The sequence below is a fragment of the Lynx canadensis genome, chromosome B4 (genome assembly GCF_007474595.2).
Source record: "Lynx canadensis isolate LIC74 chromosome B4, mLynCan4.pri.v2, whole genome shotgun sequence".
In the NCBI taxonomy this organism is placed as follows: domain Eukaryota; kingdom Metazoa; phylum Chordata; class Mammalia; order Carnivora; family Felidae; genus Lynx; species Lynx canadensis.
This window is the reverse complement of record NC_044309.1, coordinates 40,649,154-40,673,722: the sequence shown is the minus strand read 5'-3', so window position 1 is coordinate 40,673,722 and position 24,569 is coordinate 40,649,154. Positions and strand designations below refer to the sequence as shown.

The 24,569-nt window shown below is 44.4% G+C and overlaps 1 protein-coding gene across 1 annotated transcript in view; it reads left to right on the top strand.

Annotated features, from left to right (window-relative positions):
- Positions 1 to 24,569, top strand: part of ANO2 (anoctamin 2) — a 321,672-nt gene that overhangs the window by 70,281 nt on the left and 226,822 nt on the right. Inside the window, exons 5-7 of the mRNA XM_032593765.1 lie at positions 14,894 to 15,045; positions 17,968 to 18,022; positions 20,477 to 20,528. Coding sequence (XP_032449656.1) covers positions 14,894 to 15,045; positions 17,968 to 18,022; positions 20,477 to 20,528 — 259 coding nt within the window. The remainder of the gene's footprint in view (positions 1 to 14,893; positions 15,046 to 17,967; positions 18,023 to 20,476; positions 20,529 to 24,569) is intronic.

The following is a 24,569-nucleotide window of genomic DNA, read 5'->3' as shown; positions in this document are numbered from 1 at the left end:
TTGCCACATAGTACTCCATTGTGTATATATACCACAATTTCTTTATCCATTCATCAGTTGATGGACATTTAGGCTCTTTCCATAATTTGGCTATTGTTGAGAGTGCTGCTATGAACATTGGGGTACAAGTGCCCCTATGCATCAGTACTCCTGTATCCCTTGGATAAATTCCTAGCAGTGCTATTGCTGGGTCATAGGGTAGGTCTATTTTTAATTTTCTGAGGAACCTCCACACTGCTTTCCAGAGCGGCTGCACCAATTTGCATTCCCACCAACAGTGCAAGAGGGTTCCCGTTTCTCCACATCCTCTCCAGCATCTATAGTCTCCTGATTTGTTCATTTTGGCCACTCTGACTGGCGTGAGGTGATACCTGAGTGTGGTTTTGATTTGTATTTCCCTGATAAGGAGCGACGCTGAACATCTTTTCATGTGCCTGTTGGCCATCCGGATGTCTTCTTTAGAGAAGTGTCTATTCATGTTTTCTGCCCATTTCTTCACTGGGTTATTTGTTTTTCGGGTGTGGAGTTTGGTGAGCTCTTTATAGATTTTAGATACTAGCCCTTTGTCCGATATGTCATTTGCAAATATCTTTTCCCATTCCGTTGGTTGCCTTTTAGTTTTGTTGGTTGTTTCCTTTGCTGTGCAGAAGCTTTTTATCTTCATAAGGTCCCAGTAATTCACTTTTGCTTTTAATTCCCTTGCCTTTGGGGATGTGTCGAGTAAGAGATTGCTACGGCTGAGGTCAGAGAGATCTTTTCCTGCTTTCTCCTCTAAGGTTTTGATGGTTTCCTGTCTCACATTTAGGTCCTTTATCCATTTTGAGTTTATTTTTGTAAATGGTGTGAGAAAGTGGTCTAGTTTCAACCTTCTGCATGTTGCTGTCCAGTTCTCCCAGCACCATTTGTTAAAGAGGCTGTCTTTTTTCCATTGGATGTTCTTTCCTGCTTTGTCAAAGATGAGTTGGCCATACGTTTGTGGGTCTAGTTCTGGGGTTTCTATTCTATTCCATTGGTCTGTGTGTCTGTTTTTGTGCCAATACCATGCTGTCTTGATGATTACAGCTTTGTAGTAGAGGCTAAAGTCTGGGATTGTGATGCCTCCTGCTTTGGTCTTCTTCTTCAAAATTCCTTTGGCTATTCGGGGCCTTTTGTGGTTCCATATGAATTTTAGGATTGCTTGTTCTAATTTCGAGAAGAATGCTGGTGCAATTTTGATTGGGATTGCATTGAATGTGTAGATAGCTTTGGGTAGTATTGACATTTTGACAATATTTATTTTTCCAATCCATGAGCAGGGAATGTCTTTCCATTTCTTTAAGTCTTCTTCAATTACCTTCATAAGCTTTCTATAGTTTTCAGCATACAGATCCTTTACATCTTTGGTTAGATTTATTCCTAGGTATTTTATGCTTCTTGGTGCAATTGTGAATGGGATCATTTTCTTTATTTGTCTTTCTGTTGCTTCATTGTTAGTGTATAAGAATGCAACTGATTTCTGGACATTGATTTTGTATCCTGCAACTTTGCTGAATTCATGTATCAGTTCTAGCAGACTTTTGGTGGAGTCTATCGGATTTTCCATGTATAATATCATGTCATCTGCAAAAAGCGAAAGCTTGACTTCATCTTTGCCAATTTGGATGCCTTTGATTTCCTTTTGTTGTCTGATTGCTGATGCTAGAACTTCCAGCACTATGTTAAACAACAGCGGTGAGAGTGGGCATCCCTGTCGTGTTCCTGATCTCAGGGAAAAAGCTCTCAGTTTTTCCCCGTTGAGGATGATGTTAGCTGTGGGCTTTTCATAAATGGCTTTTATGATCTTTAAGTATGTTCCTTCTATCCCGACTTTCTCAAGGGTTTTTATTAAGAAAGGGTGCTGGATTTTGTCAAAGGCCTTTTCTGCATCGATTGACAGGATCATATGGTTCTTCTCTTTTTTTTTGTTAATGTGATGTATCACGTTGATTGATTTGCGAATGTTGAACCAGCCCTGCATCCCAGGAATGAATCCCACTTGATCATGGTGAATAATTCTTTTTATATGCTGTTGAATTCGATTTGCTAGTATCTTATTGAGAATTTTTGCATCCATATTCATCAGGGATATTGGCCTGTAGTTCTCTTTTTTTACTGGGTCTCTGTCTGGTTTAGGAATCAAAGTAATACTGGCTTCATAGAATGAGTCTGGAAGTTTTCCTTCCCTTTCTATTTCTTGGAATAGCTTGAGAAGGATAGGTATTATCTCTGCTTTAAATGTCTGGTAGAACTCCCCTGGGAAGCCATCTGGTCCTGGACTCTTATTTGTTGGGAGATTTTTGATAACCGATTCAATTTCTTCGCTGGTTATGGGTCTGTTCAAGCTTTCTATTTCCTCCTGATTGAGTTTTGGAAGAGTGTGGGTGTTCAGGAATGTGTCCATTTCTTCCAGGTTGTCCAATTTGTTGGCATATAATTTTTCATAGTATTCCCTGATAATTGTTTGTATCTCTGAGGGATTGGTTGTAATAATTCCATTTTCATTCATGATTTTATCTATTTGGGTCATCTCCCTTTTCTTTTTGAGAAGCCTGGCTAGAGGTTTGTCAATTTTGTTTTTTTCAAAAAACCAACTCTTGGTTTCGTTGATCTGCTCTACAGTTTTTTTAGATTCTATATTGTTTATTTCTGCTCTGATCTTTATTATTTCTCTTCTTCTGCTGGGTTTAGGCTGCCTTTGCTGTTCTGCTTCTATTTCCTTTAGGTGTGCTGTTAGATTTTGTATTTGGGATTTTTCTTGTTTCTTGAGATAGGCCTGGATTGCAATGTATTTTCCTCTCAGGACTGCCTTCGCTGCGTCCCAAAGCGTTTGGATGATAAATAATTAAATTGAGTTTTAAATGTAGCTAATGCTTCTTATGCACTGTGTTCTTTGATAAGAGCATTACATGCTTTTTGTTTTTATCCTCACAACAATATGTGGTAAGACTAGCTTTAGCTCCATTTTATAGATGAGGAAACAGGTTCAGAGAGGTTAATAAGCTTCCCTAAGGTCACCTGGCATGAAGGGGTTAGACTCATTTCTTTCTGACTGCAAAGCTGTGCTCCTACTTCACTTTACTGAAACGTCCAAATTGAAGCTTGGGCTAGCATGGTCTAGAACATCATTTCTCAGAGCCTATACTCTAGAACCAGTGGTCTTTTTTTTTTTTTTTTTTTTTTTTTTTTTTTTTTAATCATGGTCTGGGGTGCCTGGGTGGTTCAGTTGGTTGAACATCTGACTCTTGATTTTGGCTCAGGTCATGATCCCAGGGTCGTGGGATTGAGCCTTGCATCAGTCTCTGTGCTGAGTGTGAAGCCTGCTTAAGACTTTCTCTCTCTCTCCCTACCCCTCTCACTTGTTCTGTCTCTCAAATCAAAAAATAATAAAAATAAAAATAATTCATGGTCTAACAGACTTTAGAAACACTAGTTATTAAGTTTTTCTGACCAATTAAAAGTTCTAAGAAGACTCTTAGTCTAAGAGCGAAGTTCCACTTTAACTCTTTTCCTCTGAACACTCATAGGTTATTCATAGGTATGTTCCTAGGAATCCTGGGGAACCAGTGATCTGTAGAACATACCCTGGGAAACTTCATCTCAGATTACATACCTCTGGGCTGGGACAGGTAACACATCAGATTTTTTCTCTTGTCATTGCCTGGGACTGGAACAGTGAGTTACTTAGCAGTCCTGGATGATAGCTTTCTCATCTGTAAAGTATGGAGGTTGGACCCTAACTTCTCTGTCATAGCTTTAAAATGTTGGGGTCCACACATCAGCCAAGTGACAGTTAATGAATTTGTTCATTCTTTCCCCATTGTTGATGTTAGCTGAGGGACTCCTGTGGGGTCATTCACACTCTGATTGTGTCCAAATATCTCAGAGTAAAATTGTCCCACATCTGTCACTTCTTCAAGCTGTGTGCTGAATGAGGTAGTACACTTAGCATGTGGATCCCTAGTCTGTATCTGGGGCTGCCCTTTGTCCTCGAGCCTGGTAATGTCACTGGGTTTTCTCTAAGTTCTCTTGCCCATGCCTCTCTGTGGAGCCTACATTGAGCTCCCTGATTTAGACTCTTGTCAAGAGGAGAGTACTTTACTCTCTCTTCCAGGGCCTGGAAACTTTTCACATGCTTTAAATATTTGCCTCTGGTCCTAGAATGATCTCCCCATCTTCTCTAAATACACAATAAACAATAAGGAAACACATTCTTTGCATCCCAGCCCAAATCTCACTTCCCTCATAGACCCTCCTTTATTCCTTAAGTGGATTCTTAGTCAACCTATAGTCAGGATTTTTCTCATTTGTTAGTTTTTCCTTTATTTCTTAGGGTGCCTTACTCTTGTGTCTCCCAAGGTGCTACATCCCCACTCCCCCTCTGAGAACTATAGTTTGTGTTTCCTGTGTATTCCCTGCAAACTCTAGTTTCGTGTTACATAAATAATAGATGCTCAGTAAATATCAGATTGATTGGCTGATTGATGCCAGATTATCCTTGCTCCCCCAGCCCCAGGGTCTTCTTGCAGCTGTGATCTACAGTGTAATAGCAGGACTTTTGGTTCACAGCTGTGTATAGTTCATGTGATCTTCCAGAACATTATTTTCCCTCCTCATTCAGACCAACTCTGTCCTTCATCAGGTGGTGAGCTAATTACTCTTTGGGGCTATTTTGATAGTTTAGTGAATCTCTCTGGTGACCAGAAAGTAAAAAGCAGGAAAAACCCAATGAGCTTTGTTGAGGATGGAGAACTTGTAGATTCCTGGTCACAGGGAGAAGGGTCACTGTCTACTCAGCCTTCAAGATGCCTTTCAGGGCAGATTTCTTTTTATTATTATCAGCAGTAATTTTTAAATGAACCAGAACTGTTGGTGTTTACATAGGGTTGGCTGTAGGTGAGGCCTTGCCCTATGTTGCCATTTTCTGGTCCCAGACATTTGTTTTTAATGGAGGTACAGCTGAAAGGGTAGGGTTCATATTTGATGTCTTTATGGGCTTTTCGGTGCATGCTCTTTGATTGGTATTTAAATAGGCTGGAAAGAGTGCAGCTTTTTATTCCTTTGGCTTTTTATTCCTTTTTGTTTTAGGTAATGCTTCTCATTTTCAAAAATAGAAATAAAATAATTGATGCCACCTAAGTGCTGTGGTTTGAGTGAGGAACCTGAGATGGCATATGGCCATGTTCTAGACATGCATATGGGCCTGGTGAGACCATATGGACCTGGCAGACCTAGTGTTGGTCTGTTAGTGGATAAGTCTGACTCAGGGCTCAAAAACGGTGAAGAATATATGAAAATGTTATGGGAAGTGTTTTTGAATTGTTGTAGTAAGTTATTTTAAGACTCATGGTTAAAAAAATGGAAATGGGGCGCCTGGGTGGCTCAGTCGGTTAAGCGTCCGACTTTGGCTCAGGTCATTATCTCGCGGTCCGTGAGTTCGAGCCCCGCATTGGGCTCTGTGCTGACAGCTCAGAGCCTGGAGCCTGTTTTAGATTCTGTGTCTCCCTCTCTCTCTGACTCTCCCCTGTTCATGCTCTCTCTCTATCTCAAAAATAAATAAATGCTAAAAAAAAATGGAAATAGAAGTGGTGGCTTTCTTTTGTTAAAGCCTAGAGTCATGTTTCTCTGAACTGGGGTAGCATGTGCCATACTGGGGTTGGCTGGGACCTGGTGCTGGAGGGCAGTGGATAGGTTGACCATTGAATTTATCACCCAAAGTAGGGCTCTTTGAGGGTGGAAGAGCTCCCAGTGATTATGCCAGGACTGTCCTGAGTAACTGGGATATGTGGGTGCTCTTCCAGCTTGGCCATGGCTGCTCCTGAGGGTGTATGGGAAAGAGTGAGCAGAAGGGGAGAGGTGGAGAAGCAGGCAGAGGCAGTCAGCTTCTGGCACCTGGGGCTCATGGGCAGAGCTCTTCTTACCCAGTAAGAACTGGGGTCAGTGACATGTTGGCTCATAACACCTGTCGAGATCTGATTGTTACTTTTTCAGGAATTTTGCAAGGTAGTGGTTAAACTATTGGTAGCTTGAAAATGGCCATGGTGGGCACTGTTTATACCATAGAAATCCACAAATGTTATAAATCAACAGCCTCTCCATTAGTTGGTAAACATTTACCAGCACTACACCAACAAAAGCCCAAGCATGTACACTTGAGTATAAAGGCAGAGTGGGGCCACTGATGTGTGCCATGGCTGGGGCAGGGTCCAACCTGAGGGTGTTTTGTGGTTCCTGCAGTAGGCATTAAAGGGCCATTGATCAGAGAGGGGCCAGGAATGATAATGTCTATGTTAGGGACTCTGAATGGATGCCACATCTGCTGCCTCTGATACAGAAATTTATTTCCTACGTCTTCCTACTTGCTGGCTCTGCTCCAGCCTCACTGGCCTCCTTGTTCTTCCTCCAGAATGCCAAGCCTTTTTCTATCTCAGGGACTCTCTGATTGCTCTTCCCTCTGCCTGGAAGACCTCTATCTACCCACAGAATTCACTCCCTCACTTCACTGGGATTTCTGTTCATATGTCCCCTCCTTGGACAGTCCTCCCTGTTCACCCTCTGTGAGGCATGCTCCTGGCAACTCTCTATGCCCTTCTCTTGTTTTTCCTTCCTAATAGTACCACCGGCTCCTGAGTCATGTATTTGTGTTCTTGTTTGATTATCTGTGTCCACACTACACTGGAAGCTCCATGAGGGCAAGGATTTGGCTTTGTGATACAGGTAGCACCTAGAAGGGGCATGGAATAGAGCAGGCATGAAACCAATATGTGTTAATGAATGAAAGAATGGGTCACACATACCAGACCTAATCTGTGGTGGCAACTGGATACAGACTGATGCTGAGTGGTCTCTGAGGCCCATTTGAGGACATTAAGAAGGATTCCTGTCATCCCATAGGGCTGTCTACATGGGTGGGGCTAGCAGCACATGTACCATATTATCCATTCCTGCTCTGGGTTTTCAGTTGCCCCTTCAGTTGCCAAAAAACATTTGGGAAAAGTCTAACTGTAGCTGGAATGGGGCTAGGTTGTATATAGGGAGTCCTAGCCTTTTGGAAGGCCCATTTTTCATCTACCCACCCATCCACGCACCCACTCACCCATGCATCCACCCATCTGTCCGTCTGTCCATCTGTCCGTCCGTCCATCCATCCATCCATCCAATGGATACCTATTGAGTATCACTATACTCTGCTGAGGGCAGGTGATTCAGTGGTGACCACACTGGTCTTGGCTCCATTGGCTTTGGCATGGTGAAGACTCAGAAGTTAGAGAGCTGTATGAGCTGGGAGGCACCCACAGAAGAAAAAGAGCGGGGTGGACAGAGTCAACCAGAGGAAACTAATTTAGGCGGGGGGGGGGGGGTGGGGAGGGGTGGTGGAGGGAGGGTGAGGGAAGGCGCCATTTGAGCTTAGACTTGAGGGCCAGGTTGGGGTTTGGCAGGTGGGGAGGACAGGTGAGAACCTTCTCAGGAGAGGGAAGGACAGGTCATCAGCCCCAAGGTAAGGAAACCCCAGCCTGTGTGGGGAACTGAGAGGAGGCCATTATGCATATAGTGGGAGGCAGGAGGTGCAGCTTATAGGGGATTTGTCAGCCATGTAAGTAGTTTGGATTTTATCCCGTATTTTTAAAGTCATCAAACATTCATTCATGTGTAGAGTACATACCAAAACGGAATTAAAAACCATAAATGAGTATAGAGCTAGACAAAGGAGAATGTGCATTTTGTAGTATCACTTTCCAGGCTCAGTATTGCTTCAGACAGGAAATTTACCCGTAAGCATAGGTAGGGATGAAGAGACTGGTTAGCTTCTGTTGTTGGTGTCACCCAGAGTCTCCCTGTGGGATCTAGGATGCGGCTGGTCTTGGGGATTCTGGTGCTGTTGGCATTTTGGTGAATAGCTTAACACTCACACACACAGGTAAATGCTTATGCGTGGGAGTCCTTGAATCTGGTACAGAGTGTGCACGCATGCGTGTGTACGTGTGCGTGTGTATCCCTCCCTCTGCCCTCTCAGGCACCGGCACGCGGGATAAGAACATGGGGGCAAATTCTGCTGCCTCTATAGCTTCCCTTTCTCATAACTTCTTTAGTCCAGAGCCTTCTGCCCTTGTCGGCTAGTGGCTTGTGGTGCCATGCTCCACACTGACTTCTCAGTGTGCCCGAGCCTTTTGACATTAAAGGTCAGGAAGTGGGTGTGATGCTGATCTTCAAGCCCTAGCCTTAAGGCGAGTGAGATGTCATCAATTTTAACAGTTGACCTTCAATTATCTAGTGACTAGGAGGAGCAGAGGAAAGCATAAATAGATGAAAAGAGGCAGACTTTTGGGGTCATGGGATATAAGCAGACACACATGCTCACAGCGGGGCTCACTGTCCATCTTGATGCCTGGTTTGTGCTCTTCCCACTGACTTTTCCTACAAGTTGTAAGGAGAGGCCTTCTTAGGTCACTACAGGTGAGTGACTCACAGATGATCAAGATTATATCATTTATAGCTCTTATTGTTGCACCTTCTCCTTGATCTCTGGGGTCATTGGACCTTTTCATGTTTGTATGGTACTGGGCATGTTAGTAAAACTTTCTGTGCCTTGGTTTCTTTATCTGTAGAATGGGGACAGTATTATGTATCTGTTCATGATAGACATCACCATAGCCTCGGTTCCTTGCATCCCTGGAGGGAACATGATTCCAACACAGGAAGGAAACAAATCAGTCCTGAGACCACAGTGCTGTGCCCCTCTGGAGGGGAGAGGCAGAGGGAGACAAGGGGGGGAGAAAGAAGTAAGGAAAGAAGGGATCTCGGTAAACCTCTTAGACTATGACAATGAGGCCAAAGTGAGCTTTTATGAGAACCACATTTGAGCCCTGGAATAAAAAATAAGAGCAACATACTTTAAAAATTATTTATGATTTTAAGCACATGAAAGGCGTATCATGTACCCAAGGAGGGCATAATGGGGAACAGCTGGCTAACATGTGTCTTGCCATTTCTGAGGATGTTCATAATTCTCTGATGTCCAAGAATAACAGTAATAACGAGGCCGCCGCTGAGCATATTAATGACAATAAAGAGGGTCGGGGTGCCTTTCCTGGATCCTGCTGGACACAAGAGAAGAAAGCCTGGCTTATTGGGTTTGGTGGGACCGAAAGGGAACTCCAGCCTGCTTCCTTCTTGGGGGATCATGGGGCCCTTCCACAGATCAAAGGTTGAAGGAAAGAGCCTGGATGGGGAGGGGGGGGGGAGTCAGGAAACCTGGGTTTCAGGCCTGGTTTCACCAGCGACTCTGGCAATTCCTTGCGTCTGAGTCTGTTTTCCTGTCTGTAAGGTAGCGATGCTAATGCTACTTGGCAAGCACACTTGCAGAGTGTTCATGGGGCCCGATGAAGTGGTGCCTACGGAAGTGCTGGGCACATTGCAAAGCATTCTGTTTTGGAGGGGTCATCACCAGCTTTGTGCATCTTCAGCACTTGGCAAATCAACCACCAAGCTCAGTGCCTGCATCTAGGGGGTGCCCACGATGTTGAAACATAGAAACATCACGAATGTTTCTTTTTCATTAAATGTTTAAAGCTGTACACTGTTGGACAGGACTTTCCAAGGCATTTAGTCCAGTTCTTTCTTTTATGATTTTTGAAGTGGGTCTGGAGCAGTGCATGGTCTAGGGCTAATGATCCCCCACTACCGAGTCAACCTGAGTACTCTTCCCAGTGCCCTGTGGATGATGAGATTTTCCATTCTGCCTGATGGGAAGAGGTGCTATTTTCAGTCCTTTTAGATGGTTCTTTCTCCAGGCTCAGCTAGGTCCCTCGCACCTGTGCGGTCAAATGGTCACAGGGGACCTTCTGCAGCTCTCTGGAGCTCCTTGTGAAGCTCTCTCCTCTGGGCTACCCTGTCCTGTGAACTCCATTTGCCTTGGCCTCCCCAGACTTCCAGCTCTGTCTCCTCAGCTCAGGGGTTCAATGGGCCCCACTTGTCTTCCCTTCCTGCCCCTTGGCTGAGAACCTCTGTCAAGGCAGTGAGCTGGAGCCATCCCAGGAGCCATCTTGCTTGTTTCCTGTCTCCTAGGAACTTTGTTGCCTGATAGCCAGTATCTTGAAAACCACAGTCTCTATCCATTGGGGCTGCTATAATGGAATACCATGGACGGGGTGGCTTATAAACAAGAAAGTGGGTGTGGAATTCTTTCTCAGAGTTTTGGAGGCTGGAAGTCTTAGACCAGGGTGCCATTGTGGTCAGGTGAAGGACCTCTTCCTCGTTCCTAGCTGGTACTTCTCACTGTGTCCTCGCGTGGCAGAAGGGGCTCCACCCTCATGATCGAATCACTTCCCAAAGGCCCCACCTTCTAATATCATCATATTGGGCACTAAGGATTTCAAAATATGAGTTTTGGGAGAACACAGCAATCATTATTTCATGTTTTTTTGTTTGTTTTTGTCTGGGTGTCTTGGTTGTTTCTGATAGGGTAAATCTGGTCCATTTTACTCCATTGTAGTGGGAAGTGGGTATTCCCTAGTTCTCTCTTTAGAGGTGGAGAACCTGAGAGGGAGAGTGACTTGCCTAAAGTCACACAGCTCCTTGGTGTCAGCAAGGACCAGGACCCAGGTCATTCACTCAGTAGATGTTATTGTGTTCCTGCTGTGGACCAGGCACACAGGGTTTGGTCCCTGCTCTCCAGAAGTCTATAGTCAGTTAGGGAGACAGGCAAGTGAGCCAAGAATTAGAGAAGAACATGATAAACTTCATGACGCAGGCATTTGTTCACAGGGTACTGAAGAAGCATGACGAGAAGTGAGCAGCCAAGGAAGTTTTTCTGGGCAAGTTGATCCTTAAGCCTAGTGGTGAAGGAGAAGTAGGAGTAGTCCAGATGAAAAGGAAGGGAAGAAGTTTCAGGAATAGGTACAATGCTCAGGCAGGGAGCAGGGTCCTTTGTCCTGTGAGCTTATGTGTCCCTGGCATTGTGCCATGGGTTCACCCACCTGTGTTTTATTGTGAGTACATGTCTGGCTCCATCCCCCACGAGCCCCTGAAGTCTGGGAAATCTCTTTCCAATGTAAGTCAATCAGATCTTTCAGCCTGGACATGACCATGTGGGGTCTTGGTCAGTGCTGTGGAGTGGATGTTACTTTGATATTTCTGGTGAGACTCTCCTCCACGTTTTACATTTTTCCTGGAGGCAGATGATATTGCTTTCAGTGATTTGGAGTACCCCCATCAGGAAACAGTCGAAAGGTATCCTGGGCCCATGCCTGGTCCCTCTGAAGACATACCATAGGTGCCTACTCCTTTTAGCCCGTTTCTCTAAGTGAGCTCTACCAGACCCACTGCAGGGTGAGGGTGAAGAACTACGTGGAGGTTCTCAGCTAACCTTCTGCCAGAACAAAGCCCTGACACAGTTTCTGGGTTATTAATCTGTACCTGTTGAATACGGGCATTCCTGGCCTCTGCCGAGGCTGGGCTCCCAAGTGCCTTTGCAGTTGGTGGGGACAGGGAGGGAAGCTGTTCAGCCAGCCAGAGTCTTTAGTATTTTAGCTTGACTCTCCAATCCCATTTATTTCTACCAGGCCTGTTACCTTGTGGCTGTTCCGTCCCCAGCCTGGGCTCCTCCAGTGGCAGCAACTGCCATCATCAATGCTGGTTTCCCCCCAAATTTATCATTCATTCATTCATTCATTCATTCATTCAAAGACAGGAAACAGTTTGGACGGTATCCTGCCTTCATGGAGATCATGGTTTGGTAAGGCAGCCGGACATTAATCAAATAATCATTCAAGTGAATGTAAAATTACAACTGCAGTAAGTGCTACGAAGGAGAGGAATTTGGGCCCATGAAATACTGTGAAGGTAGGACTTGACCTTGTCTGGAAGCCAGGAAGGACTTTCTTTAGGAAGTGACGATTAAGGGAGGCATCAAGTGTGAACAGAGTTGGCGGGGGGGGGGGGGGCAGGGAGTAGATGCAGAGTGTCGAGGGCTCAGAATGTTGGGAAAACTGCAAGAGGGCCAGCAGTTGGGTGCAGTGAGCAGGGGACTATGGGGACTCCTGTGGGGTCCCATGGGCTGTGTTAAGAACTTTGTTCTTTATCATTAGAGCAATATAACCATTGAAGGCTTTTTCATAGGGAGGTTGAAGGCTTCCCAGACTAGGAGAGTCTGGGAAGGTAGTAATGGAGAGAAGTGGACAAAGGAGAAATACCCTGGTGGGTCTGAGTCTGTCATTCCAAGGCATCTGGAAGACAGAGTCCATCAGCTTCCCTCCTGTTTGGAAACTTTAATTTCCATGCACATGCCATTGAAAGACACATGGTGATGGGTATGATTAGCACATTGCAATCTCAGTGCAGGACACGTGCCTGGTCAGCACCTGCCCCAAATGACCTGTGAGATGTGTTCTGGGACTGCATGAGGGGGCCATTGCTCTGTCCCCATCCCTCCAGGCTCAAAGATTCCTGAGGGATGAGCTCTTTGCATTGCAGTGACCAATGTGTGCGGAGAGACTTGGCAGGATGCTTAAGAACTTAATGACAATGGAGGCATGATTATAAGTGGCACACTATTTTTTCCCCCCATGATAACTCACATTTTAGCAAACAAAGCAGTAGAGTAGAATAGTCAAGAACACAGGCTTTGCCAGGGGATTCAGATACTCCAGTTATTACCTGGTTTACACTATCTGGGTACTCCAAAGAAATCAGGCCATGTAACCCTTCTTCAATCCAGCTTGAACTTTTCTACTTTCTTGTTTGTCTAGAATGTCTTTGCCTGCATCTGTTCAAGCCTTATTCATTCAAACTATTCATAAGGTAATGTTAATAGAAGTGTGATCAAACAAGATAAAGCATGTGTAGAAAATGAAACAAATGCCCATCAATAGGGGAATGACTAAACAAATTAGGATTCATGTCTGCTGTGTAATATTACACATTCATTAAGGTAGTTCTATGTGAACTGACCTGGAAAGGTAATATATCTGTGATATATTGCTAAATGAAACAGGCAAATTGTGGAACCATACATGAAACAGGATCATAGTTGGATTTAGAAAGGAATGTGTATGGAAAAAGTTAGTATGAAACGTACTCCAAGTTGTTAATAGAGATTTCCTCTGGAAAGGATGGTGGGATTCGGCTGGAAATGAAATTGAACTGTTCACATACAGTTAATGTACTTTTATGGTTTGGGTTTGCTTGTTTACTAGAACTGTGTTAATTTTGTAATTGAAATAAAATCAAAATGCATCAAAAAACTTGTTAGAAGAAATAAATAAACCATGGTTCTATTTCAGTTGTTAGATTGGGGACGTTCTTCCCCTCCCCCTAATTTATTATTTTATTAAAGAGCAAAATGATAGCAAGAGAAAGTTACCTTTCTGTGAAAGCTCAACAAAAATGCTATTCCCCAATGAAACATATTTCTGATTCCTCAATTGGATGTGCTGTCTCCTTTCTTTGAACCCTCAAATACTTTGTGTGGCTTTTGCGGCATTTAACTCTGTCTACCTTGTATTTCATACCTGTTTTACTGCCTCTCTAGATTTAAGCCACTGGATGGATGTCATGATAGAGAAGAAAATCAGCTTTCAAGTTAGAAGATCTGGATGTTGGCCCTTGTTCTGGTTTTCTAGCACAACGTGACAAATGAGCTCAAACGTAGTAGCTGAAAACATAGCCACTTTTTCCTTTCTTATGAGTTTATGGTTAGGAACTTGAGCAGAGCTGGGCTGGATGATTCTTCCACTCATGTGGTATTGAGTTGTGTCCCTTGGTGGAATTTAGCTGGGGGTTGACCTGGACAGGAAGGTCCAAGAAGACTTCCTTCATATGGCTGATGCATGGCCAGGCAGCTGAAAGGCCGGGTCCAGCTTAAGTCCTTTGTCTTTCTGAGCGAATGCTCTTACCTTCCCATGGACTTCTTCCTGGTGGCTCCGGACTTTGAGACAAAGGCAAACCAAACAGAAGCTGCCTGTCTTCTAGAGGATGCAACCAGCAGAGTGTCTCTTCTGCTGTACTGATTAAGCATCTACAGAGCCCACTCAGATTTAAGAGGGTGGGAACAGAATAGTGCTTCTTGAAAGGAAAATTTGTATGAGAAATTTGTGGCCACCTTTAATCTGTCACAGCTCTGCTGTAAGTGCAGCCTCCATTCTCAAGGACTACATCTATCAATTAAAAAGAACAAGATCTGTAATGTATGCAAAAACACCCTATGCATTATAAAAAGCTATGTGTACTATATATATATCAATAATTATCTTGATACTAACTCTGTATCTTACTCAAGGCAGGTATTTTCTAGAGGTTTAGTACTTTGAAAACAGACTCATTTATCAGCTAATTCCCAAGAGGAACACACAAAGAAAGTGATGTGGGGCATGGTGTAGTTGCAGAGTACAGACTTTGACTAGGTTGACATGAGTTAAATCCAAGCTGTCACTCAGTTACTATCCATGTGACCTTTGTTGGCTCATTGCACCTTTCTGAGCCTTAATTTGCTCCTCATAGTATGAGAGTAGTATTTACTGAGCTGGGTTTCTGTGTGTATTGGAGCTAATTTGTGTGGAGCACTTAGTATGGCAACTGTCACATAGTAGGTCTTCTGTTTCTCTTAAGATGATGTAACAAAGTCATATAGCAAATTTGGCCTCCTCGCTGGTTTCTCTGCATTGGTTACTCCATCCGCAGAGATGACCGAGACGGGGTCGAGAGCCCACACCTTTGTGAAAGCAGCAGGGAAGGGAGGGCTCCACTTGTCTCTCCCAGTCTCCTCCTCTTTCCAGAGTGTCCCTCGCTGGGGGTTTGGTGCCCCGTGCAGCTGTGGTTGTAGTCATTCTTCTCTCGGTTGGACGCGGTCTCCTTTTTAGGCCTGTGGCTTTGCCTTTTGTAGATGTATGAGATCAAATCAGAAGGCAGCATCACGAAGAAGTTCAACGAGCTTCTGCAGAAGCTGAGCTCGCCCCTGAAACCTAGAGTTCCAGAGCACAGTAACAACAAGATGAAAAATCTCTCCTACCCATTCTCCAGGGAGAAAATGTATCTGTAAGTATGGGAGCTGTTGGGGTAGGGATGTGGCAGGGGATGGGAAGGGAAATCAAATACCACTCAGTGTCTCAGCTCCCACAGTGAGTGCCCCACAGCCTGGGAGATAGGGGAGGAGGCATACTCTCATGATGAAATGTTCCCTGCATCTGCTTTCTGAATCCCCTTCCCTAAATGAGATTATCCCAAAGAGCTCCCCAACATGTGTCCAGTGGCTCATGGAGCACCCGCCATTTTAGTCATGTTGCATGATGGATGGAAAATCATGGAGCACAGAGCCATAAACTTCGGGGTTCAGTGAGAAAATGGTCAGATACCTGTTTGCCTTCTGTGAGGAAACCATTCTGCCCAGTTCCTAGTCTAATAGGGTTTCAACATATTGTGATAAACCAGAGAGAAGGAGAATAAAGTTTCTGGATTTTTGTATTCCCATCTGCATACTCATGTACCCACTGACTCTGAAGAGATGCCCACCCAGATCCCCCCTAGGGAGGGGGGCGGGATAAGAGCTCTTCACAGGGATGGCCATTTGGGAAACCTTTGGAAGAATGAGTCATGGTTGGGAAGTGAGAGATGGAGCAGGCAAGCATGAGTTCTGTTGTAGGTGCTGATGGGAGAATAAGAGTGTCAGGATTAAGAGAGGGAAAGCAAGGACCAAAGATAGGTAGAGGAGATAGAAGAATCTGTCCCTTTTGGGGAGATGGCATTCCCAAAGCTGTGTTTCTGGTGTTGATTGGATAACATCTCCTACCCATTTTTTGCCATATTAGATAATAATTCAATACACATGTATTTACTGTTCGTTTTGCACATATTTTCTCATTGAATCATTATTCCCCTCATGATTCTGGTCCCAATTCTGGTCCCATTTCTGGTCACCAATTCCAATGTGTGTGCTGGTCTTCCCATCCACCAAGGAATTCTTTGACATCCTGCAATTCCACACAGTTCTGACACTACCTACCCTTGGAGAACATTACATTTCCCAGGTTGAGGGCTCAGTGCAACAAGACTGCCCTCCACCTCAGATGCCAATCACAAGTCCAAGGTGTTCCCTGTGCTTCTGACTGGCTGGCTGTAGATCAGAGGTTCCCATGACCTCCTCTTCAGGTTTGATTAACTTGCTAGAGGAGCTTACAGAACTCAGAAAACTGATTTACTCACTAGATTACTAATTTATTACAAAGGATATGAATCAATGGCCAGATGAAGAGATACATAAAGTGAGGTTCTGAATGAAGGTGCTTGTGTCTTTGTGAAGCTTGGGGCCCGCCATGGGGGCACATGGAGGCATCCTAGTTCCCCAGCCTGGGTACTCTGCAAGCCCTTTCCTTTGGGGTTTTTCTAGAGGCTTCCTTATGTAGCCATGGTTGATTAAATCACAGGCCATTGGCTACTGATTTAACCTCTAATCCCTCTCACCTCCCCAGAAATCAGGGGTGGGACTGAAAGTTCCACCCTCTATTCAAGGTTGGTTCCTCTGGCAATCAGCTCTCTCCCCCACCTCCCTTCCACCTTTAGGGGATTTCCAAAAACCACCTCATTGATAAAAGCCTAGTTGTGGCTGAAAGAGGCTTGTTAGGAATAACAAGACACCCATTTCACCTTTATGGCTCTGAAAATGATTTCAGGAACTGAGGACAGGAGACCAAGTATTATGACAAAACATGTTCCCATTGCCCTTATTGTTCAGAAAATTCCAAGGAATTTGGGAGCTATGAGTCACGAGCCCTGGATTAAGACTAAAAGATGTATTTAGCATAAGTCACAATGTCACCCTGCCTCATGAGGTGGCCATTCAGATATAATGGTGTCTCATAGAGAGGAAACTAAGGTCGGGGATCTGTTCAAGTTCACACAGCATTAAGTGGCTGAACTGGGACTGGGACTGGCACATTGACCTACTGGCTGCTGGGGTTTTTTGTTTTTTGTTTTTTGGTTTTTTTTGGTGCTCTGTGTCTCTTCCATGCTTCCCCTTCCTTGGGTCTGCATGCTGGTGCTGGCATCTGAACTGCCATCTCCCACGCATCTCCATTCATTCAGTGCCTGTGACCCTTCAAATCCAGTTCCTAGACACCTCCATCTGGAAGAATCTTCTGTCCTTCCCGCCCAAAATAAGCTCTCCATCCTCTGAATTGTTAGAGCAATGGTCTACCTACTATCATGTTCTACTCTTCATTGGTTACTAGGAAACACATGCACCCAAGTGATGGGGGCTCCGGGGGAGCTGGGAGCACATTCCAGGCATCTGCACCCTGAGCACAGTCAGATCTACACAGGTGTTCTTTTTAGCGAAAAGGTCACAGTGTGAAGTGGAGAACAGATGCGGGCCTTCCATAATTAAGAGTTTGGTAGCTAACTGATGTGACAGTAGTGACAATATTAAATGAAAGTTTGAAAAACAAAGCCTTATCATCCCAGCACCAGGAAACTATACTCTTTCTGGTGGTTGTTATATTGTTTACTCTCTTTGTCCATACACAGGAATCCTTTCTACATACTTTCATGTTTAAAACATATGATAGTATAATATTTTCCTATCAGTCTAAAATTTTCTACTTAGGATGTTCTCATAATTATAATTTTCAGTGACTGCATGATAATCCACCCTGTTGATTTTGGAATTTCATTTTATGTCCACTATCCTTATTGTCAGTAACTTTGCAACGAACATTTTTATTTATGGAACTTTTTTCTTCTATTGAATTTATATTTCCTAGGATTCATTTCTGTGATCAGTTCTCACAATTACTAGGTCAAAAAAAATTATAAACACTGTGTGTATGTGAGCATGTGTGAATATGTGTGTCTCACACATCTTGCTGTGTTGCTTTCTCAAGGTTTGCTCTGGCCTGAGGTGACAGTGGTCTCAGGACAAGGGTCATAAAATGAGTTGACCTTCTGTTTTCTTGGTGTCTCCAGGTACAACATCCAGGACAAGGACACCTTCTTTGATAATGCCACCCGTAGCCGCATTGTAAGTACACAGGTCAACTACGGGTGGTGGGTTCTAGAATAAGGGGAAGGCTGGGTACCCAGTGTGGTAGGGCCTTCTCTTGCTCTTCCTGCTACCTCCCATCATCCTTTGCTTGGGGTTGCCTAGCAACCAAGGGGCGGATCCAGGAGCTTCCCAATCTTAGTGGCAAAAGGAATAGCAAACAGATCCCCTCACTTAGAGGCTGAGAGAAGTCTCTTCTCTTTAGGATTCTCCACCTTGGCCATTTGGAATCACAAAAACAGGAAATGTCTGAGCTGGTGGGGTCTTTCAGCTAATCAGGTGACCCCCTTGCTTGACAGTTGGGGAAACTGAGGCTCTAAGAGGCAGTGGATTGAAAAAATTCATATAGGTCACTAGTGTCTGAATGAGGACCCGTTGCGGGGCTACTGTGTTTCTTTTACCCTGTAAGGAGTGTTGTGCATTTATATCACAGGGGATGCTAGAACTAGCCAGTTTGTTCAAGAATAAAATTCCCAGCCCATTCAATAGAAAGCCAAAATTCATGACTGTAGCTGTTCTTCTACTATTTTTTTTTTTCCTTTTGAAATCAAGGTTTTGGCTTTTGCATGATGATGGATTCTGACGAAAATCTGTGTATGGCCTGTGCCCCGTGGCCTCCATCTGAGCTGTAGCGTGTCTCCATGCTCTGGTCCATTTATTCCCTATCTGCCTGGAGAGCATTCAGCATAATAGACAGAGGAGAAAAAGAGGGACCCAAGAAAAGCTGCTCACTTATTTATGCCACAGTGGAAACAATGGCAGTGTGTTTCCATTGTACCCTAGGAAAGAACTTAAGTTTCAACAGAGGAGAAGTAAGGGTCAGGTAGTAGAAGGACTTCCAAGTCAGCAGGGTGATCAGAAGGATGAGAAGTGACAGGTGATTAGAGGAAGCTACAAAACATTTCTAAGGCACACTGAAAACATGGCCCTTCCTGACTCTTTGCTCACAGGTTGGGGAAGAAAACACCTCAGGTTCCTTAGCCTAGTGTTTTAGGAAGGTTAAAATGAGTACATGATTTATCATCCTATGGAAAAAGGCATAAACTTCCCATTTTTTTGTTGATGCTATTACAAGCTGTTTAAATCGCCCTGTGGCTTGGGTCTCATGTCTATGGGGGAGTTATAGGGTGTTGTGGAGATTACCAAATAATTGCAAAGTACTTGTAAAATAGTCAATGTCATATAAATGCTGTTCCTAATTATTATTGCTGTCGAATTACTGCACAGTATTATAAGTGAATTAAACATTCTTGGGCCCCATAGTGCTGGAAGTTATTTATTTTCCACTCGCTCTAGGTCTGTGGCTGGAATATGGGAGTGTGAATGATGATGCAGGAACACGCTTCTCTCATTCAGCTCTCATTCTGGAAGCTTCTCCCTTTCCCTAGTCCGCCCCCCGCATAGTGAGAAGGGGTAGAAAAGAGCCTTTGAGTTTTGTCTTGGGGTCTACTCTGCCCTGGACTATTGTCTGAGGAACTTGCTCGTATCTGTATACGGCATCCCTGTGCCCCTTCTTTGTAGGTGTCCTAGCACCCCAGCTATTTGTCCCAGAGCAGACTTCCTTGCTGGGAACCTCTTTATCGTTGGGCACAGGCTTGGGACCCTTTGGAGGGCACTAGCTGCCCAGTCACTGTTTCCTCTGCAGCCCTCCCTCACATGTGAGAGACATTTCCCTGCAAGTCCTACGTCCAGGGCTCTGTTGGCCTATTTCGCCATACAGTCATCATTGGGCTGAGAGCCTGGTATGTGCCCCAGAAGTGCTCCGAGACAAGGAGTCTTGAGGAAGTGTCTGACTGGGGAGACAAGATGAGGACTCAGGAAAAAAAACAGAGAAATAATAGTAACAATGAGCAAGATGTATGTGGCCCTCTATGAGTTTACAAAGCACTTTCATGTTTTCTTAGAACAGCTCTGTGAGTCAGCTCCATTACAGAGAAGGCCAGGGACTGTCAGGGCCCTCAGGGAGGTTTGCTCAGGACCCCTTGGCTAGGAGCTGGGCCTGGAACTGGATTCAGCGGCCTGCTCATCCCGGGCTTTCCCCAGTGTGGTGCTACTCAGGGTTGGCGGACAGGACACCCTCCTCTTCCCCTTCCCTGGACGTTCTGGCCCCAGCACTCCCTCCCAAGCCCTCCTGAAGCATGTGGGTCTGGGCTCCCTGGCATGTTTTCCTTACCTCCTGTAACTGCAGTCCATATACAGCCTTTATGTTTTCGGGCTAGGGCGAAGGGGATAGTGTGCGTGCGAGGGACTTAGGTTCTTTGCTTCCTCAAAGCACTCAAGTTCGAACAGGTTTGATGTGCAGTGCATGAGCTTGGCATATGCTTGGCTTCCCCCTCTCTGGAAGTGGGTCCAGTTGCCTGGTCCCCTGCCCGCCCCCTCCCATGGTGGCACACACGGTCATGGTGCTCACAGCCCTGCTCTTGTCTGTTTCAGGTGCACGAGATCCTGAAGCGCACAGCCTGTTCTCGGGCTAACAACACAATGGGTAAGGACCCCCTCTGCCGCCCACGGGCCCAGTGCTGATGGGCTGCCACGGTGCCAGAGCTGTCCTCTCTGCAGCTTGCTGCAGGGTATGGGGGGCAACGAAGAACAGAACAAACAGACACCCCCATGGGGGAGGGGAGGCTGCTTGCACTCAGGGCCAGGGGTCCTGCTTGCTCTCCAGGAGCAGCAGCACCCCATCTTGTGGGGGCAGGGGCGTTCCCCAGATTGCTGTAACTTCTCCCAGACCTTCATCCCTGTCTCCACAACCTATACAAGGTTTTAATAATCACCCAAACATGGCAGGTTTAGTTTATTTATTTAGTTTTTAAGAAGAAAGGCATCTCAGAGACCCTTTATGCAGCCTTCTCCCTTTATGTGTGAAGGAGCCGACCTCCCGCAGGGTGACTTTTCAGAGGTCACACGTTAGTCTGAAGGTGCAGCTCCTGAGTTCAGCGTTCCTGTCACCGAATGTGGCTGAATCTGTTCCCTTGGTGATTTGTTTTTGAAACTTGAGTGTATTAGTCTTTGCAGTAGGAACGTCAGCATTTGGGAGCCCATAGGGCAGGCCAACTGATGCTGGAGAACTTTGCGGAAGACACACAAAATGGCTGAGGTGGAGATGGGAGCTTATGAGCACAAGCATGCGTCCTTTCCACAGGAATCACTCTGCAGGCCAGAGCTCTTTCCAGAGCAGCTACCAGCACTCAGAATGGCTTTTGGAACCTTTGAGAGAAATTCCTTCAAAATACACTCTGGGGTGGCAAATCTTTGGCTTTTGAGGCAGCCTTGAGTTAAAGAGTTCAAAGTCATTTAGAGGCAAGTCTAGTGAATAATGTAGTCAATGAAGCCAAGAAATCACAACAGTGCTAATGATAATAAAGGTAGCATTGGAGAGTTTTGCGGGGGGACTCATAAGCTGCCTTAATACCAAGGGAGTAGTCCTGGAGAAGGAACCAGAACAGGTTTTATATAGTGATAGTGCCTTTAGTCTAGTGCAGAACTTCTCGAGGGGGCAATTTATGATGACGGGTTGCGTTGATGTATTCATCTTGTACAAACACCCAAATAACACTCTAGTTTTTGAAAGTCAAGTCTTGCATGTGGTGTTGTTTGTCTGGAACATGGTACTGATGAGGTCAGGACATGAGTGAGGGAGGTAATTAATTAGCCCAGCTTGATTCCATGGAAGGACTGAAGCCCCCACTTAGAGCAGCCATTTTTCCTTGGTTCCAAGGACAACCAGAAGAGTCAAGAGATCTTAGAATGTATTTTATATTTTCTCATGACTTCTATCAGAATTCTTGAATTTACCTAATTTCTTGACCAGTTCACTCCTCAGCTCCATTAATCTGCCTTTTATCCTGTCAGACCATCCTCAATTTGACCAAACCTGCTCCCTCAGATGTCATAGGTGACTTCCAATTCCCACATTTCATGGCCTTTTTCTTAGTCTTCCTCTTTTTTAACCTCCTACACATCCTTCCACACCTTCTTTATGGACCTTCATCCTCTGAGAGTAGATATCCAGGAAGGTGCTACTGCTGTACTGATCTGCTGCCACTCTTAAAAAAAATAATAAAAATTAAAATATATATATATATACACACATATATATATTTTAGATATCTATATCTATATCTATAGAGAGAGAGTGAGTATGAGCAGGGGAGGGGCAAGAGAGAGGGAGAGAGAGAATCCCAAGCAGGCTTTGCACTGACAGCACAGAGCCCGATGTAGGGCTTGATCCCATGAACCGTGAGATCATGACTGGAGCCGAGGTCAAGAGTGGGATGCTTAATACTTGAGCCACCCAGGTGCCCCTCTGCTGCCATTCTATTTCTGCCTCATGGACCACACTTTCTTTGGTTCTTCTTCCTTCTCCTAGATTTTAGATGCTTTCTTCTCCGTATTCCCTTGGCCTCCTTACTTTTCTCTGTATACAGATGACTAGGAACCATGTATTTCTATTTCCCACTTCTCTCACTAATTCTAGCCCAACATTTCCAACTGACAGATGGATATCTCCACTGAGATGTTCACCAGAACCTTAAAATCAGTATATCAAATGTCCATTTCTAATTCCCCCTCTCTTCCTCTCTCTCCTGCTTCTCTTCCTGTTATTGTGACCACTGTCTTCTCTGTTTTTGCTCACATGGTTCCCTTTACCTGAATGTCCTCCCCCCATCCCCCCATGCCCATCCCCAGACCAAACTTGGCTGTCCCATGGGTTCTTCCAATGCCCTGTCCTTGGAACTCCCACCAAATTCAGTCTCTTTCTTGCTGATTGCTATGTCCATGGCCTAGGCTCCCAAACAGTCCTTGAAGTGTGTTGAATCATCTCCTATGCCCCAGTGCACCTAGCTGTCTGCCTTGCACATTCTAGTCCATGAATTTGGTTTAGCAAATTAATTAAACGTGCCTAGCCTGTTAGCCCACAGCGATTGCTGGTAATTGTAACTATGGACAAATAAATTCTCTGCAACTCAGTTTCCTTGGATGTAAAGTGGGATAGTAACATCTATCTTGCAGAGTCTTTGGGAAGATTGAGCTGTTAGTTTGTCTTGTAAACTAGGAAGTCCTTGAAAACTGAAGTTTATTTTGAGAGACCGTCTCTGGGTTGTCAAAAGGCCATTAGGGATCCTCTACTTTAACACTGAAGTTTTTTTTCTTTTTCATTTGAGGATATGAATTTTTTGGTGATGTCTCAAATCAAACTTCTTAAGAATTTTGTTGTGTTGAATAGTTTTCAAAAATTTCTTTTTTGTCATTCAGAAAACATTTATTGAGCACCTTGTCTGTGTCAAATGATGTTATAGAAACTGAGAGATGCCAAGATGAATTTGACCTAATTTCTAGCCTTGAGGGCTCTTAGTTTAGCTATGCAGACAGTCATGTAAATAAATAATTATGAGCTAATCTGCTAGGTACAACTGTAGAGACATGTACAGAGTGAAGAGGGAACACAGAGGTGGAAGCAATTAACTTCCATGTGTGTGTGTCTAAGTATCAACATAAATTATCCAGTATTCATTTCGTAGCTCAGGGGAAAGTTGGCATGTCAGTAATTCTACAAATGGGGACAGAGATGACATGTGACTTGTCCAGGGTCACATACTGAGTCATTGTCAGATGGGTCTAGAACTTGGGTTTCTTTGCTCCAAATCTTATATCCAATACCTTTGGGATGCTGTGAACTAGAGGTGGAATTAGGTTGAATCTTTAAAGTCTGTTACTACAGAAGCAGTAGCCATCTGGCCACTGATTTATAGGCATTTGAATTGGAAGGGAGAGCCTACCTTCTTTTAACATATATTGAACCTTAGGTCCTAAAACACCCAGGTACTTCTGCTAGGGGTCTTGGCAGGGAAACGTGGAGAAATGAGTTCAAGTTCTGTCTCTACTAAATTTGGTTAGATTTTGGTAGGCTGTATTGTGTCTGTTAGCCTCAGTTTTCCTGCACTTACAAAATGCTGAAAATGAAGGAAAACTGAGGTTAACATATTATAAAGCCTCTTCTTTAGTGCTATTCTAATATAATTTAAGTGAAACTTTAAACAACTCACTATACAAATAAATTTTAAAGCCCCATTGTTAGCCAAACTATAAGAGACTCTTAAAAACTGAGAATAAAATGAGGGTTGATGGGGGGTGGGAGGGAGGGGAAAGTGGGTGATGGGCATTGAGGAGGGCACCTGTTGGGATGAGCGCTGAGTGTTGTATGGAAACCAATTTGACAATAAATTTCATATTAAAAAAATTTAAAAAAATAAAAAATAAATAAATATCTGGCAGATTTTACCAGTTGTGTGTGGGGGGAACCCATTGTTGATTTCTGTACTTTAAGCATGGGCATTATAAAAATGAAATGATGAATTATATTTTCTCTAGATTCTCAGAACAAAATGTCTAACTACACACTCTGTGTCTTCATGCAGATGCTCTGAAGGAACCTCAAGCACAACGTAAACCAAAAAAATACAGACTTCCCTTTGGGGGGACAACCCAGCTCTCATCCATGTACCCCAAATTTCAGTGAACTTTA